The sequence below is a fragment of the Hyla sarda genome, chromosome 8, assembly GCF_029499605.1.
Source record: "Hyla sarda isolate aHylSar1 chromosome 8, aHylSar1.hap1, whole genome shotgun sequence".
Classification (NCBI taxonomy): Eukaryota; Metazoa; Chordata; class Amphibia; order Anura; family Hylidae; genus Hyla; species Hyla sarda.
The window spans coordinates 16,079,789-16,099,024 of record NC_079196.1 but is presented as its reverse complement, the minus strand read 5'-3'; the positions used below and the strand labels follow the sequence as shown (position 1 = coordinate 16,099,024).

The 19,236-nt window shown below is 41.3% G+C and overlaps 1 protein-coding gene across 6 annotated transcripts in view; it reads right to left on the bottom strand.

Annotated features, from left to right (window-relative positions):
- Window positions 1-3,548: 3,548 nt before the first annotated feature.
- The window catches only part of CRYBA2 (crystallin beta A2), a 51,479-nt gene continuing 35,791 nt past the window's right edge, over window positions 3,549-19,236 (bottom strand). For 5 of the 6 annotated variants that reach the window (XM_056535481.1, XM_056535480.1, XM_056535479.1 and 2 more), the window contains 4 exons: window positions 9,304-9,470; window positions 8,121-8,262; window positions 5,311-5,453; window positions 3,549-3,771 (listed from right to left, as the gene is read on the bottom strand). In XM_056535481.1, the coding sequence (XP_056391456.1) occupies window positions 3,624-3,771; window positions 5,311-5,453; window positions 8,121-8,262; window positions 9,304-9,461 (591 nt within the window). In that variant the 5' untranslated portion in view covers window positions 9,462-9,470 and the 3' untranslated portion in view covers window positions 3,549-3,623. Of the gene's footprint in view, window positions 3,772-5,310; window positions 5,454-8,120; window positions 8,263-9,303; window positions 9,471-11,221; window positions 11,386-19,236 lie in introns of those variants that run through there. The other variant, XM_056535478.1, reaches the window with a different exon arrangement.

Here is a 19,236-nt window from a genome sequence, read left to right as displayed (position 1 = left end):
GGGGACTCAGGGGACACTGCAATAGAGTCTGCCAGACTGGACAACAAGGGTACAGGGGTTCAACTCCTGTACTGGGCCCCCACACTTGTTTCTCCGACACATCCCACATATCGAGCGGATGAGATCTGTGGAATCTGGAGGTCGAGTGGTCGTGGGGGGGGGGGGGGGCATTTTCCTGCTGAAAGAAGCCTCTGCCATTAGGGGGTCCCGCTGCCATGAAGAGGGGGGGCTTGGTCTGTATAATGGTCAAGTAGGTGGTACGTGTCACAGTAACATCCACATGATGCCAGGACACAAGGTCTCCAGCAGAACATCGCCCATCATATTGCCCCCGCCATCTTCTCTTCTTCCCATAATGCATCCAACAGACCAGGCGTCTCCCATTGCTCCATTTCTTTTTATCTAAGAGCCGAGGAACGTGCTCTCTGTCACCCAAGTGCAAGAAAAAAGTGCAAACGCTTTATACTATAAAAAAAAACATGTGTGGGGACACGGGGGGGTGTTGTTGGAAATACCTAATCACTTTGTGACGCCAGGGCACGGTTATCCTACACACGGTCTGAGGAGACAGCTTCTCCTGGGCCAGACACGGGGAGTAAATAAAAACACCGACGTCAGGTTACAGATAACTGTCTTTACTGAGCTGGTGCAGATGGTAATACACATACAGCTGCACTTTGATGTGAGAGAGTGCAGCGTAACCCCTTGGGAGCCCTGTTGCCTTGCTGAGACTTGTGGTGCTTTCACCAAACAGATTAATCCTGGTAGCTAGGAAGATTGAATCCTGGTAGCTAGGGTCCTGACAAGGTACCCCACATCAATGAGTCTTAGGCCTCCATGTCCCTGGTCACCGCTTCTCCTCGCTTGGACACTTTTGGTTGGCACTAACCCCTACATACCGGGGACACCCCACAAGACCGGCCGCTCTGGGGATGATCTGACCCCGGGTCACAGCCACAGATTTTTGCCCCTATATGGGCCCGTCCCCTGTCCTGCCGGCTCCATGGATGATGTTTTCAGGAACTACATTTAATAAAACTTTCCTGTTTACCTAGTGACCGTCCGGCCATTATCCCTGTTTGATGTGATAAATAATTAATGACCTTATATAATACTTATTTTCACATCATATAAACCGTATCACAAATATCCCAAAATAACAGCCCTATTATTTGTTATCAGCGGCTGCAAAACAAATGACCGGGTCGTATTGACTGCCGGGGACGGACAGATGTTCCTGCTTAAATCTGTACATAGAGATCTGTGTATCCTGGATTACTGAGATATCACATATTCGTCTGTCATTGAAGCTGCTGCTAAATAAATGTTAGAACCCACACCCCGGGATGATGGGACCCGCAGGGTGATCTGTGCACAGACCGTACCTCTGCCTCCAGGTTACCCTAGAGACTAATCCTACAGAGGAAATGGTCATACGGTGCTCGGAAAACTGATCACTGGATGTGATGAGACATAATCTGTGTTATCTTTAGATATTTAAAGGGCAACCCCAGCTATATTTCATATTCTTCTGTAAGAGAGTATAACTACAATAACATTGCTCTTTACTTACAAAAACACAACTACTATAATACTGCCCCATAAAGAAAAATATAACTACTATAATACTGCTCCTAAGTACAAGAATATAACTACTATAATACTGCTCCTATATACAAGAATATAACTACTATAATACTGCTCCTATATACAAGAATATAACTACTATAATACTGCCTCCTATATACAAGAATATAACTACTATAATACCGCTCCTATATACATGAATATAACTACTATAATACTGCTCCTAAGTACAAGAATATAACTACTATAATACTGCTCCTATATACAAGAATATAACTACTATAATACTGCCTCCTATATACAAGAATATAACTACTATAATACTGCTCCTATATACAAGAATATAACTACTATAATACTGCCTCCTATATACAAGACTATAACTACTATAATACTGCTCCTATATACAAGAATATAATTACTATAATACTGCCCCTATATACAAGAATATAACTACTATAATACTGCTCCTATATACAAGAATATAACTACTATAATACTGCTCCTATATACAAGAATATAACTACTATAATACTGCCTCCTATATACAAGAATATAACTACTATAATACTGTCTCCTATATACAAGAATATAACTACTATAATACTGCTCCTATATACAAGAATATAACTACTATAATACTGCTCCTATATACAAGAATATAACTACTATAATACTGCTCCTATATACAAGAATATAACTACTATAATACTGCTCCTATATACAAGAATATAACTACTATAATACTGCCCCTATATACAAGAATATAACTACTATAATACTACTCCTATATACAAGAATATAACTACTATAATACTGCCTCCTATATACAAGAATATAACTACTATAATACTGCCTCCTATATACAAGAATATAAGTACTATAATACTGCTCCTATATACAAGAATATAACTATTATAATACTGCTCCTATATACAAGAATACAACTACTATAATACTTCTCCTATATACAAGAATATAACTACTATAATACTCCTCCTATATACAAGAATATATCTACTATAATACTGCTTCTATATACAAGAATATAACTACTATAATACTGCTCCTATATACAAGAATATATCTACTATAATACTGCTCCTATATACAAGAATATAACTACTATAATACTGCCTCCTATATACAAGAATATAACTACTATAATATTGCCTCCTATATACAAGAATATAACTACTATAATACTGCTCCTATATACAAGAATATAACTACTATAATACTGCTCCTATATACAAGAATATAACTACTATAATACTGCTCCTATATACAAGAATATAACTACTATAATACTGCTCCTATATATAATAATATAACTACTATAATACTGCTCCTATATGCAAGAATATAACTACTATAATACTGCTCCTATATACAAGAATATAACTACTATAATACTGCTCCTATATACAAGAATATAACTACTATAATACTGCCCCTATATACAAGAATATAACTACTATAATACTGTCTCCTATATACAAGAATATAACTACTATAATACTGCTCCTATATACAAGAATATAACTACTATAATACTGCTCCTATATACAAGAATATAACTACTATAATACTGCTCCTATATACAAGAATATAACTACTATAATACTGCTCCTATATACAAGAATATAACTACTATAATACTGCCCCTATATACAAGAATATAACTACTATAATACTGCCCAGTGAGGTGCATTGTGACTTTATACCGAAGATCTATCCCATCCATTCCTCACTGATCTTCTATGTTGCACAGTAGCTGGGCCTTAGAGTAGGTGTTATGTACTGTTGCAGGTCATGTTGATCACTTGCGCCCCCTAGTGGTGATTTGGCAGAATATTTGTAGCAGATAAGTAAGAGGATGGATCATTTTTTATTACCATCAACTTGGGAAAAAAACAGAAGCCAGAATGTATCATTAAAGATAAATGTATTTATTTCAGCGTGACTGTGGGAGCACTCCACGGCCGGGATGGGGATCTGGATGGGGTTGGGGGTCTGCCCCGGGGGTATTGTTCTTAGTGCTGGATCCTACGGATGGACTGGATCTGGTTAGTGTGAGCCTGAGTGCTGTATTCATTGTAGTTCTTGTATTCGCCATTGTGTCTGTCTCTCTCCAGCACGTACTGGTAACCTCTGTACCCGGGGAACTGGTATGCTACCCACCTGCAGAGACAAGTGCCAGGGAGGTGAGACGGTCAGTGAGGTCAACAGGTAAGGACAGGCAGAGCTCGGACACTGAGAGTAAGGGTCTATTCACATGGCAGAATCTCCACTTGCAGAATTCCACCTCAAATTCTATGGGATTCCGCATTACCATTCACACTTCTGAATTTCTGCTTGCGGAATTCCGCCAAAAGACTATACTTAATGAAGAAGACAATACTTATTGAAGAAGACAATACTTATTGAAGAAGACAATACTTATTAGAGAAGACAATACTTATTAGAGAAGACAATACTTATTGGAGAAGACGATACTTATTGGAGAAGACAATAGTAATTGGAGAACACAATACTTATTGGAGAACACAATACTTATTAGTGAAGAAGATAGTTATCAGATAAGACGATACTTATTGGAGAAGACAATACTAATTAGAGAAGACAATAATTATTGGAGAAGACAATACTAATTAGAGAAGACAATAATTATTGGAGAAGACAATACTTATTAAAGAAGAGAATACTTATTGGAGAAGACAATACTTATTGGAAAAAAAATACGGTACTTATTAGAGAAGAGAATACTTATTAGAAAAGACGATGCTTATCGGAGAAGACAATACTTATTAGAGAAGACAATACCTATTAGAGAAGACAATAACTATTGGAGAAGACAATACTTATTTAAGAAGACAATACTTATTGGAGAAGACAATACTTATTGGAGAAGATGATTCTTATTGGAGAAGACAATAATTATTGGAGAAGACAATACTTATTGGAGAAGACAATATTTATTGGAGAAGACAATATTTATTGGAGAAGCCAATACTTATTAGAGAAGAAGATAATTATCAGAGAAGATGATACTAATTGGAGAAGACAATACTAATTAGAGAAGACAATATTTATTGGAAGGACAATACTTATCGGAGAAGACGATACTTATTGGAAAAATACAATACTTATTAGAGAAGACTATACTTATTAGAGAAGACAATAATTATTGGAGAAGACAATACTTATTGAAGAAGACAATACTTATTAGAGAAGACAATACTTATTAGAGAAGACAATACTTATTAGAGAAGACAATAATTATTGGAGAAGATGATACTTATTAGAGAAGACAACACTTATTGGAGAATATGATACTTATTGAAGAAGACAATACTTATTGGAGAAGACGATACTTATCGGAGAGGACAATACTTATTGGAGAAAACAATAATTATTGGAGAAGACGATACTTATTGGAGAAGACAACACTTATTGGAGAAGACGATACTTATTAGAGAAGACAATACTTATTGGAGAAGATGATTCTTATTGGAGAAGACAATATTTATTGGAGAAGACAATACTGATTGGAGTAGATGATACTTAGTAGAGAAGACAATTCTTATTTCAGAAGACAATACTTATAGGAGAAGACAATACTTATTGGAGTAGATGATACTTAGTAGAGAAGACAATACTTATTTCAGAAGACGATACTTATAGGAGAAGACAATACTTATTGGAGAAGACGATACTTACGCTCCAGAGTTCACCTTGACAGACGCCACCTCTTTGGAGCACCATCCCATGGCCTGCAGGGAGGGGTAGTCATCGCAAAGCTCAAACTTGCGGCCCTGGAAGTTCTCACCTTCATATAAAGTCACTTTACTGTCGCTGTGATTCTGTAGCAAAAAAAAAACAACAACAAAAAAACAGTTATCAGAAAAATAAGAACCAGATACAGCGTTTATAGAAAAGAAAAAAGAAAAAAACACCCCGAAAAAGCTTTGTACTCGCTGTGTAGCATTTTTTTGGGCACAAAGATATTGAGGCCAGATGTCATCTGGAAGTCAATAGAGAAATGTCATTTGCTATACCCACATGGCTTTTCTTATTTTTGCTCTTTTTTCACCCACTTATTTCTTTTGGCAAAATCGACCCCCAAAAAATTCAAAATCGTCACTTGACCTTTATTCTTTTTTTTTTAGCATAAATGTTGCGGCCAAATATTAGCTTCAAGTCAATAGTGAAATATGAAACTCCAAACCTTGTTGGTGTTTTTTACTTTGCCCTCCTTTGGGCTCAGCGGAAGCTTTCTTAAAAATCACAGCGTGTTGAAACTATTAGTTGACCCCCCCCCCCCCCCCCCCCCGAATAAATTTTGCCATTTTTTCTCCCATAGACTTCTGTATATGCAAAAAAATGTGGGTCTACCATTGACATTTAAAGGGGTTATCCAGGAAAAAACTTTTTTGATATATATATATCAACTGGTTCCAGAAAGTTAAACAGATTTGCAAATTACTTCTATTAAAAAATCTTAATCCTCTCAGTACTTATGAGCTTCTGAAGTTAAGGTTGTTCTTTTCTGTCTAAGTGCTCTCTGATGACACATGTCTCGGGAAACGCCCCGTTTAGAAGCAAATTCCCATAGCAAACCTCTTCTAAACTGGGCGGTTCCGAGACAGGTGTCATCAGAGAGCACTTAGACAGAAAAGAACAACCTTAACTTCAGAAGCTCATAAGTACTGAAAGGATTAAGATTTTTTAATAGAAGTAATTTACAAATCTATTTAACTTTCTGTAGCCAGTTGATATATATATATATATATATAAAAAAACATTTTTTTTCCTGGAATACCCCTTTAATTCTCCTAATTCTTCAATAGAAATTCCTGAGTCACGTGATGAAAGAATCCCATTTTTGTAATAAAAAAAAAAACACCACTACATTGTGGGAATACAAACTAAAAAAAATGAAAGGACAGTAGCAAAAAAATAAATAAATAAATAAATAAAAAAAATAATACATTTTGCGGAAATAGGAGTCGTTTTTATGCTCAATGGAAGTTTTTCCAAATCGCAGCGCGCTCTGGTTATAGCTTTTTTTTTTTTTTTTTTTTTTACTTTTTTGTTTGTTATCTTTCCTCCCACAAATTTCTATAGGTAAAAAGAAAAACCTAGAAAAAAAAAATGTCATGTGTGCGGGTAGGTTGGAGTATTTTAGGTTTTTTTCTTCCCCCAATTCTTTAATAGAAATCCTGCAGTCTTATGATGAAAGAATCACATGACTTGTAATGAGAGAATCGCAGGGGAATAAAATCCCGAATAAAAAAACGTCAAGACTTATACCCAGTATTAAAGGAAATCTGTCAGTAGTATCGTCTGCACTAAACCTGTCCCAGCCTTGTAGTGCGGGTGATGCTGATTAAAACGTCACCCACATTGTCCAGATTCGCCCAGCCGTTCCGTCGCAAATCGCGTTTTTCTCTTTATGCTAATGAGGGCCTTGGGGCATGGGCGGAGCTCCGATCCGAGCTTGGGGCACCCTGACGTCATCTTGGCCGGGGGTGGCCGCTCTGCCCGGCTCATCAATACAGTGGTCCCTCAACATACGATGGTAATCCGTTCCAAATGGACCATCGTTTGTTGAAACCATTGTATGTTGAGGGATCCGTGCAATGTAAAGTATAGGACAGTGGTCTACAACCTGCGGACCTCCAGATGTTGCAAAACTACAACACCCAGCATGCCCGGACAGCCAACGGCTGTCCGGGCATGCTGGGAGTTGTAGTTTTGCAACATCTGGAGGTCCGCAGGTTGAAGACCATTGGTATTGGAGGTTATACTCACCTGTCCCTGCCGCTCCGGACCAATCACCGCTCGTCACCGCTGCCCTGGATGTCGCCGTCCATCGCAGTCGCCGCGTCCCCGGGGTGTCCCCGACGCTCCGGCAAGGCCTCTGCTTCCCCGGCATCCTCGTTCTCAGTCGCCGCCATCACGTCGCTACCCACGCCGCTCCTATTGGATGACGGGACGGCGTGCGCAGCGACGTGATGATGACAATAATGGAGAGCGTCGACGATGGAGGGGATCCCGAAGAGGACGCGCCGGAGCCCCAAGGACAGGTAAGTGATCGTCAGCGGATCACACGGGGCACCGTAAACGGCTATCCGGTGGCAGTTGAAGCGGAGCTCCGCCCATGCCCCTCATTAGCATAAAGAGAAAAACGCAATTTACAACAGAACGGCTGGGCGCATCTGGACAATGTGGGTGACGTTTTAATCGGCATCACCCGCACTACAAGGCTGGGACAGGTTCAGTGCAGGGGAAACTACTGACAGATTTCCTTAAAAAAAAAACACCATAAAAAATGTATATCATAGAGGAAAACGAGGGGGCATTTATTTATTTATTTCCCCCCCCCCCCCCCCCCCCCCCTAGGTCTCAAAAAACACCAAACATAATTTGTGTGTTTTTGTAGCCTTAGACCCATGAGATGTCAATAAAATCTATGGAGCGACAAATGTTAAAAAAATAAAAATAAATAAATTGCGACATTTCCTTACTGCGCATTTCACAGGTCGGAAGGACAGAAGGTGTTCGGTTCTGTAGCCGCTGTTTCCGCTCCATGCCTCAAAGCGGGGGTAGTCGCCCTTCTCCAGGATGAACTGCTGCCCCTGGAATTCTGGGTACTCGAACCCGATCCATCTAGGGAAGAAAAAGAACGCAGGTCGGTCAGCGAGGATGAGTGAAGATCTAGAACAATGGGTTCCGAACTGAAACTTCCAAATGTTGCAAAACTACTACTCCCAGCATGCCAAAGGCCGTCCGGGCATGCTGGGAATTGTAGTTTTGCAACAGCTGTAGGTACCCTGTGTGGGAAACACTGCTCTAGCTGCTGCATAACCTCCAACTCCTAGCATGCCCCGACAGCCAAAGGCTGTCTGAGCATGCTGGGAGTTGTAGTTCTGCAACAGCTGTAGGCACACTGGGTGGGAAAAAAAAATTCTCCAGCTATTGCAAAACTACAAGTCCCAGCATGCCCAGACACTATATAAATGCCATCAAACAGCTGGATTGAATCCAGTGTTTTCCATCCAGGGTGCCTCCAGCACCTGCAAAACTACAACTCCCAGCATGCCCGGACAGCCAAAGGTTGTCTGGGCATGCTGGGAGTTGTAGTTCTGCAAACCCAGGGTGAAAAAAAAAAAAAAAAAAACACTTCCAGCTATCGTAAAACTACAACTCCCAGCATGCCCAGGCAGTTTTTAGCTGTCCAGGCATGTCAGGAGTTGTAGTTCTGCAACAGCTGTAGGCACCCTGGGTGTTAAACCCTGCTCCACTGTTCCACAAAAACTACAACTCCCAGCATGTTTTTGTTTTGCAACAGCTGGAAGTACCCTGGGTGGGAAACACTGACATAGCTGCTGCAAAACTACAACTCCCAGGATGCCCAGACAGCCAAAGGCTGTCTGGGCATCCTGGGAGTTGTAGTTTTGCAAATGCTGCAGGCACCCTGGGTGGAAAACACTGCTTCAGCTGTTGCAAGATTACAACTTTCAGCATGCCCGGACAGCCGTTGGTTGTCGGGGCATGCTGGGAGTTGTAGTTGTGCAACATCTGGAGGGCCACAGTTTGGAGTCCACTGATCTGTGAAGCTTTCTAGAAACGTTGGATACAATGTTGCAATCAATATCAATATTTCTAAGTCCTCAGCGCCCTCTGGTGGTGAGGAGTGGTGACACCTACGGGCCGTTTTCCACTTTGATGGAACGGATCTTGCGGAATCCTCGCTCCATAATGTTGGGGCATTCAATGAGGAATTCACATCTCTTGCCTTGGAAGTTTTCTTCCTCCCATACGGTAACTTTCCACTGACCCAAGGTCTCCATTGGCTGGCTGGTCATTATAGTTCACTATAGAAAGAAGATAAAAAGGAGGCAATATGATAGATGTCCAGTGATGTTCTCGGACCTAGTAGTGCAAAATGGAATAAGGATATTTCCTGCAGAACAAAGCCCAGCTAACCCCTGGGCCCCATGTAAAATGTGTAACAGCGCCCCCCTTCTGCCATGTAAGGGTAGTGCCCATAAATTGTGCGCAGTATTGCAGATCATCTCCATTCATTTCAGTAGAGTTGAGTTGTAATTATACCAGACACAACCTGAGCTCATTCTGTACAGATCAACAAGAACTGAACATTAACATTTGCAATTTCTCCATTGTCTTCATCTCTTTAGACAAAATACATAAGATCCAGGAAAAATAGAAATATCTACAACCAGATCAGATAGATAGATATGAGATAGATAGAGAGATAGATAGTTAGATAGATATGAGATAGATAGATATGAGATAGAGAGATAGATAGATAGATAGATAGATAGATAGATATGAGATAGATAGATATGAGATAGATAGAGAGATAGATAGATAGATATGAGATAGATAGATAGATATGAGATAGATAGATATGAGATAGAGAGATAGATAGATAGATAGATAGATAGATAGATAGATATGAGATAGATAGATATGAGATAGATAGAGAGATAGATAGATAGATATGAGATAGATAGATAGATATGAGATAGATAGATAGATAGATAGATATGAGATAGAAAAATATGAGATAGATAGATATGAGATAGATAGATATGAGATAGATAGATAGATAGATATGAGATAGATAGATAGATAGACATGAGATAGATAGATATGAGATAGATATGAGATATAGATAGATATGAGATAGATAGATATGAGATAGATAGATAGATAGATATGAGATAGATAGATATGAGATAGACAGATAGATAGATAGATAGATGAGATAGATAGATATGAGATAGATAGATATGAGATAGATATATATGAGATAGACAGATAGATAGATAGATAGATAGATATGAGATAGATAGATAGATATATAGATATGAGATAGATAGATGAGATAGATAGATAGATATGAGATAGATAGATAGATATGAGATAGATAGATAGATAGATAGATGAGATAGATAGATAGATATGAGATAGATATGAGATAGATAGATAGATAGATAGATATGAGATAGATAGATAGATATGAGATAGATAGATGAGATAGATAGATATGAGATAGATATGAGATAGATAGATAGTTAGATATGAGATAGATAGATATAGATAGATATGAGATAGATATGAGATAGATAGATGAGATAGATAGATATGAGATAGATAGATATGAGATAGATAGATATGAGATAGATAGATAGATAGATATGAGATAGATAGATATGAGATAGATAGATAGATATGAGATAGATAGATAGATAGATAGATATGAGATAGATAGATATGAGATAGATATGAGATAGATAGATATGAGATAGATAGATATGAGATAGATAGATAGATAGATATGAGATAGATAGATAGATATGAGACAAAAATAGAAAGTAAATACAAAGTGATTTATAAAAAGAAATAATAACTTAAATAAATAGAAATTAAATGTGACAACTAGTAATATATAACTACTGAATATATAGGAGATAATATCATCAGAATAAGACAACTTCTATATATAGGATAGAACTGTAGATACATTGTTCTCTTCCCAGCAGATGTACTGGATATATATATATTTTGGCCGTATACATTGTGCTCCCTGTGGCCTTACCTGGGTGCAGGGGGTGGATGGGTGCTCCTGGGTGCCCTCCCCACCATTATATATATAGGGGATAGTGATGAATCTGCAGATCAGGGCTGCACACTCAGCACAGAGGGGGCACCCAGGGTGCGGGGGGCACTGCACTGGCCATAGCCCATTGTCCCAGCGGATTACACCAGACAATAGAAAACGCTGCGTCCGGTTTGCACAGTTCGGTCACAATGGGCAGAGACTGATGCAATGATCCGGGGTCCTGCTGCTCTGGCACCTTCAGTGTGGACCCCAGAGAGGACGGCTGAGGGGTCACTGGATACTTTAATATCACAACTGTATCCGAACAGAATCCCCCGCCACTAGGGGGCCCCCTCCACGGTCCCTATTGACCACAGCATCCAAGGGGTTAACACCTGGGGGATCAGGCAGGCCTATTTTTACCAGCCGAGCCCCCGCAGACCCTGTAGGGCTGGTTCACATTGTTCAGGTTTTTAATTGCAATTATTGTTTTCAATCGTAAACCTTATGCCATAGTTCACACTGTGAATTACAGCGCGGATATTTTCTGACACATTTTGCAAAACTACAATTCCCAGCATGCCCGGACAGCCGTTGGCCTTATACTGAGGCTCTATATCAAGGGTGTCCAACTTGTAGCCCTCTAACTACAACTCCCAGCATGCCCGGACAGCCGATGACCCTATACTGATGCTCTATATCAAGGGTGCCCAACCTTCAGCCCTCCAGCTGTTGCAAAACTACAACTCCCAGCATGCCCGGACAGCCGTTGGCCCTATATTGATGCTCTATATCAAGGGTGCCCAACCTGCAGCCCTCCAGCTGTTGCAAAACTACAACTCCCAGCATGCCTGGACAGCCGTTGGCCTTATACTGATGCTCTATATCAAGGGTGCCCAACCTGCAGCCCTCCAGCTGTTGCAAAACTACAACTCCCAGCATGCCTGGACAGCCGTTGGCCTTATACTGATGCTCTATATCAAGGGTGTCCAACCTGCAGCCCTCCAGCGGTTGCAAAACTACAACTCCCAGCATGCCCGGACAGCCAACGGCTGTCCGGGCATGCTGGGAGTTGTAGTTTTGCAACAGCTGGAGGTGCACAGCTTGGAGACCACTGATCTAAGCAGTTAAATTACTAGGCTTTATTCCCAGGTGGAGAATGCTGAGAGTTGTAGTTTTCCAACAGCTGGAGGTGCACAGCTTGGAGACCACTGCTCTAAGCAGTTAAATTACTAGGCTTTATTCCCAAGCGGAGAATTCTGTGAGTTGTAGTTTTCCAACAGCGGAAGGTCCACAGTTCGGAGACCACTACTCTAAGGGGTTCCATTACTAGGATTTATACCAGAGCGGAGAATGCTGGGAGTTGTAGTTTTGCGACATTTAGAGGTCCGCCGTTGAAAGACCACTAGCCTAAGGGGTTAAATTGCTAGGATTTATTGCCAAGTGGAGAATGCTGGGAGTTGTAGTTTTGCAACAGCGGAAGGTCCACAGTTTGGAGACCACTACTCTAAGGGGTTCCATTACTAGGATTTATACCAGAGCGGAGAATGCTGGGAGTTGTAGTTTTGCACAACCCAGAGGTCCACAGTTTGGAGGCCACAACTCTAAGGGGTTAAATCACTAGGATTTATTTATTCCTAAATGGAGAATAGAATTTCCTTTTGTTAACATTTGATACAATTGTTTCTTTCTTCTTTTTTTCTTCTTCTTTTCTTTCTGTTCTCTAAATTTCAGCATTAAATACTCAGAGAGGACAAATCAAAAGCCTTCTCTGCCCCCTGGTGGTTATAAGAGGTAATGCAACAGCGTTCTCCAGATCTAAATGGATTGAGGTGTTTTTTTTTAAGGAAAATAATAAAAAATAAATAAAAATAAAATATATACATATATATATATATATATATATATATATTTTAATAATAATAATACATTTATAATTTTATCATATAAAATAAAATAATAAAATATAAAGTAAAATAATAAAAATATAAAATAAAACGATAAAATATAATATAACCGTATATAACAGCCAATAGTCCAACCCAGGCCAAAAGTAAATGTATAGATCTGTTTGCATATACCTCAGTCTGTAATCGCACTATTGCGCCACCCATAGCAAAGAAGGGGTTACTGTCCGTTGTTGGATCCTGTGATGATTGATTCCCTTCTGGACATCTATAATAATACAGATGCTGGGGTTGTATTATGGATCCAGGGTATTTATTCTGATGTAATACAGGAAGTCTCAGCTTAGATTAAAGGGGTACTCCGGCGCTAAAACATCTTATCCCCTATCCAAAGGATAGAGGATAAGATGCCTGATCGCGGGGGTCCCGCCGCTGGGGACCCCCGTGATCTTCCACGCCGCACCCCGTTAGAATCAGCCCTCAGAGCGTGCTCGCTCCGGGTCTGATTACTGGCGATCACGGGGACGGAGCATAGTGACGCCACGGCTCCGCCCCGTGTGATGTCACGCTCCGCCCCCTCAATGCAAGCCTATGGAAGGGGACGTGACAGCTGTCACGCCCCCTCCATAGGCTTGCATTGAGGGGGCGGAGCCGTGACATCACTATGCTCCGTCCCTGTGATCGCCAGTATTCAAACCCGGAGTGAGCATGCTCCGGGGGCTGATTCTAACGGGGTGCGGCAGGAGCCCCGTGATCAGGCATCTTATCCCCTATCCTTTGGATAGGGGATAAGATGTCTTAGTGCCGGAGTACCACTTTAAGGCCCATGGTGGCCAGACCGAGAACTGCAAGATCTCAGTAATTTTCAGTGATTCCCAACCATAGCGCCTCCAGCTGTTGCAAAACTATAACTCCCAGCATGCCCGGACAGCCAACGGCTGTCTGGGCATGCTGGGAGTTCTAGTTTTGCAACAGCTGGAGTTACACTGATTGGGAAACACTGATTTATATTACAAAAATTTAACAAAAAAATACTGAGATCTTGCAGTTTTCGGTCTGGCCACTATGGGCCTTAAACTAAGCTGAGACTTCCTGTTTTGTCTGTGATGATAAGGAGGAGGCTGCTGGAAAGTCATCTGTTCAGCATTACAGGGAAAGGTCTCCTGAGGGATGTCCTCCCAGACCTGGACTAAAGCATCCGCCAACTCCTGGACAGTCTGTGGTGGATGGAGCGAGATGTCCCAGATGTGCTCAATCGGATTCAGGGGAACGGACGGACCAGTCCATAGCATCAATGTCTTCCTCTTGTAGGAACTGCTGACACACTCCAGCCACATGAGGTCTAGCATTGTCTTGTATTAGGAGGAACCCAGGGCCAACCGCACCAGCATATGGTCTCACAAGGGATCTGAGGATCTCATCTCGGTACCTAATGGCAGTCAGGTTACCTCTGGCAAGCACATGGAGGGCTGTTCGGCCCCCCAAAGAAATGCCACCCGACACCATTACTGACCCACCGCCAAACCGGTCTCATGCTGGAGGATGTTGCAGGCAGCAGAACGTACTCCACGGCGTCTCCAGACTCTGTCACGTCTGTCACATGTGCTCAGTGTGAACCTGCTTTCATCTGTGAAGAGCACAGGGTGCCAGTGGTGAATTTGCCAATCTTGGTGTTCTCTGGCAAATGCCAAACGTCCTGCACGGTGTTGGGCTGTAAGCACAACCCCCACCTTTGGACGTCGGGCCCTCATACCACCCTCATGGAGTCTGTTTCTGACCGTTTGAGTGGGCACATGCACATTTGTGGCCTGCTGGAGGTCATTTTGCAGGGCTCTGGCAGTGCTCCTCCTGCTCCTCCTTGCACAATGGCGGAGGTAGCGGTCCTGCTGCTGGGTTGTTGCCCTCCTACGGCCTCCTCCACGTCTCCTGATGTACTGGCCTGTCTCCTGGTAGCGCCTCCATGCTCTGGACACTACGCTGACAGACACAGCAAACCTTCTTGCCACAGCTCGCATTGATGTGCCATCCTGGATGAGCTGCACTACCTGAGCCACTTGTGTGGGTTGTAGACTCCGTCTCATGCTACCACTAGAGTGAAAGCACCGCCAGCATTCAAAAAGTGACCAAAACATCAGCCAGGAAGCATAGGAACTGAGAAGTGGTCTGTGATCACCACCTGCAGAACCACTCCTTTATTGGGGGGTTTCTTGCTAATTGCCTATAATTTCCACCTGTTGTCTGTTCCATGTGAAATTGATTGTCAATCAGTGTTCTTCCTGAGTGGACAGTGGGATCTCACACAAGTGTCAGTGACTTGGAGTTACATTGTGTTGTTTAGGTGTTCCTTGAGCAGTGTATGTGTTTATATATATATATATATATATATATATATATATATATATGCATTTAATATAATATAATAAAGTATATCATAATAGAAATAATAAGTGAAGACATAGGGAGATCCATCAACAGCAATTTGCTGATAATTTCCAGATCATAAGTAACTTAAAATCAATAAGAACACAAAGGTAAATGCATTTTATTGTATAAATGTTTGATTTCACCTGATCTGACTGTTGTTACTCTAAGGTGGGGCTTCACCTTTATATTATTTGCTTTGCCTATTGTGCGTTGTTGACATTAACCAGTCGATGACCATTTTACTAGATTCTACTCCCTGATCTATTAAAAAGTTCTAGAAGAAACTTCCCTGACCAATAGAAGTTTATGGAGCGTAAAGGAAATTTCCTGATATAACAGCCGTGTATGGGAGTGTATATAAAGAATTGTGTATGTTATACAGTGTGAACTACTACTTATCTGCAGCCCCCATTAATCCAATTGGGGATCAACCGCGTATACGTAGATTACATGTCTCTCTCTCCCCCCCCCCCCCCCCCCCCCCCATGTCCTGGTAATTATTCCGAAAAAATGGCTACTTTCTATAAAAATTGCAACTTAGTCAGAAGCAAAGCTGCAATTCCAGGCATAACCTATGGACAGCTGTGGCGCTGTTTCACAAAAGGCAGACAAGTTGTTTTATTAAAGAGGCGAGGGGGGGGGGGGGGGGGAACTAATTCAAATCATCTGGTGGCAGAAAGTTATACAGATTTGTAAATTACTTCTATTATATAAATCTTAATCCTTCCAGTACTTATCAGCTGCTGTGTGCTCCAGAGGAAGTAGTGTAGTTCTTTTACCAGTCTGACCACAGTGCTCTCTGCTGCCACCTCTGTCTGTATCAGGAACGGTCCTGGTAAAAGTCTTTATAATGTCAGTATTTCATTACTTAAAGTGTTTCCGAACCAGGATGCCTCCAGCTGTTACAAAACTACAACTCCCAGCATGCCCGGACAGCCGTTGGCTGTCCGGGCATGCTGGGAGTTATAGTTTTGCAACAGCTGGAGGCACGCTGGTTGGGAAACACTTTACTAAAAAGATGCAAAAGTGGCAGAATGTGGTTGGACGATAAACAAAAAGTAATGGCTGTCGGAAAATGGAAGCACAAAAAAGAGGAAAAAGAAAGAATTTAAAGGGGTACTCCGGTGGAAAACTTTTTATTTTATTTTATTTTTTTTATATCAACTGGTGCCAGAAAGTTAAACATATTTGTAAATTACTTCTATTAAAAAATCTTAATCCTTCCAGTACTTGTTAGCTGCTGAATACTACAGAGGAAATTCTTTTCTTTTTGGAATGCAGAGCTCTCTTCTGACATCATGACCACAGTGCTCTCTGCTGACATCATGACCACAGTGCTCTCTGCTGACATCTCTGTCCATTTTAGGAACTGTCCAGAGCAGCATATATTTGCTATGGGGATTTTCTCCTACTCTGGACAGTTCTTAAAATGGACAGAGATGTCAGCAGAGAGCACTGTGCTCGTGATGTCAGCAGAGAGCTCTGTGTTCCAAAAAGAAAAGAATTTCCTCTGCAGTATTCAGCAGCTCATAAGTACTGGAAGGATTAAGATTTTTTATTAGAAGTAATTTACAAATCTGTTTAACTTTCTGGCACCAGTTGATAAAAAAAAATAAAAAATAAAAAGTTTTCCACCGGAGTACCCCTTTAAATGGGACTGAGTTGCAGTACCAGGCACAGCCTGTGGATAGGTGTGGTGCTGTTATTTTTATAGAATGTAGCTACATTATCCAATATAACCCCTTAGAATCATCAGGCCATGATACTTGCTGGGGAGGATCGAGCATGTAAGCTCCCTTCCTGTCCGGGTATGCTGGGAGTTGTAGTTCTGCAACAGCTGGGGACGCGCTGTTTGGAAAAAAACATTGGCATTTAGAAGTCATTTACAAAGCTGTGTAACCTTCTGGCACCAGTTGATTTGAAAACTTTTTTTTTCCTCCGGAGTACCCCTTTAAGGTCAAAACATGTTGCTTCATTAAGGGGTTAAACCCCTTAAAGGGTTTATTTAGAAATAGAAAAAAACAGAGCTAATTTCTTAAAAAAAAAGAAATTAGCTCTGTTTTTCTATTCCTGGATAACCCCTTTAATGGGAAAAAATAAAAAAAAACTAATTCAGCCTTATACACATTATTACATTTCCAACCTCTGGATGCATTTCTGTTCACTTAAAGGGGTACTCCCAAGGAAAACTTTTTTTTTTTTTATCAACTGGTGCCAGAAAGTTAAAGAGATTTGTAAATCACTTCTATTAAAAAATCTTAATCCTTCCAGTACTTTTTAGGGGCTGTATACTAAAGAGAAATCCAAAAAAGAAATGCATTTCCTCTGATGTCATGACCACAGTGCTCTCTGCTGACCACTGCTGTCCATTTTAGGAACTGGAGAAAATCCCCATAGCAAACATATGCTGCTCTGGACAGTTCCTAAAATGGACAGCAGAGGTCAGCAGAGAGCACTGTGGTCAGGACATCAGAGGAAATGCATTTCTTTTTTGGATTTCTCTTTAGTATACAGCCCCTAAAAAGTACTGGAAGGATTAAGGTTTTGTAATAGAAGTGATTTACAAATCTGTTTAACTTTCTGGCACCAGTTGATTTAAAAAAAAAAAAAAAAGTTTTCAACGGGAGTGCCCCTTTAAGGCCGAGATCTTAAAAAACATGGAAACTAAGACACTAAGGTTCTATTTTCAACTTTGTTCTGGAAAGTTTTTTACTCTTTGTTCTGGAAAGTTTTTTACGTACCTATGAGCGTTTGATAATCTGGCCACATTTAGGGGTTTATCCAGGGTTAGAAAAACATGGCTGTTTTCCTCCAGCGCCCCCACCTATCCTCAGGCTGTGTTCGGTATTACAATTCGGCTCCATTCACTTCCCCGGATCTAAGCTGCAATACCGCACACAACCTGAGGGCTAGGTTGGCGCTGTTTCTGGAAGAAATCGATTTTTTTTTTTTTAACCAATTTTATCTCCAGATTCTCTACGGTTGAAGATTTCACCAAGACGTCTCCTCTTACTGCTGAAATGGTTAATTCCCCGTGTCAGGGCGGAACTTACAACCTCTCCCTTTGTGTAAACACGTTGCTTTACACAGTGGATCCCGGATCTGCCACCACCCGCTATTGGCCCAGGGCGACGACTGTGACGGGGCACCTGTCGACTCCCTGCAGTCTCCTGGCGGCCCCCTCAGTGCGACCTGGTGAGAAGCGGCATCTCTGGCGCCGGAGGTGAGTGGTCACATGTTGGATTATATACAGGGCTCAAGTCCTGCAGGAACGCATGGGAACAGAGTTCCTGCACTTTCTCTACAGCAGGAACTCTGTTCCCATTAGCAGAAGTCCTGCAGGACCAGTCCTTGAGTGGAAATCTGGGGTGAGTTCTTATTTTTTTCCCCAGGACTTGACCCCTGATTATATATATATATATATATATATATATATATATATATATACACACATACATATCTGTAGACCTCGCTTTCTTCTGTTAGACCGGTGGTCTCAACAACTCCCAGCATGCCCGGACAGCCAATGACTTCATACAGGACCCCCATAGCTTCACCCTAGGACCTTACTGGACTTCTGGCCACGCCTAGGACAAAGTCGTTCTGCAGAATCTAAAGCGTTCTTTCCCATTCAGTGTGCCTCCAGCTGTTGCAAAACTATAACTCCCAGCATGCCCGGAC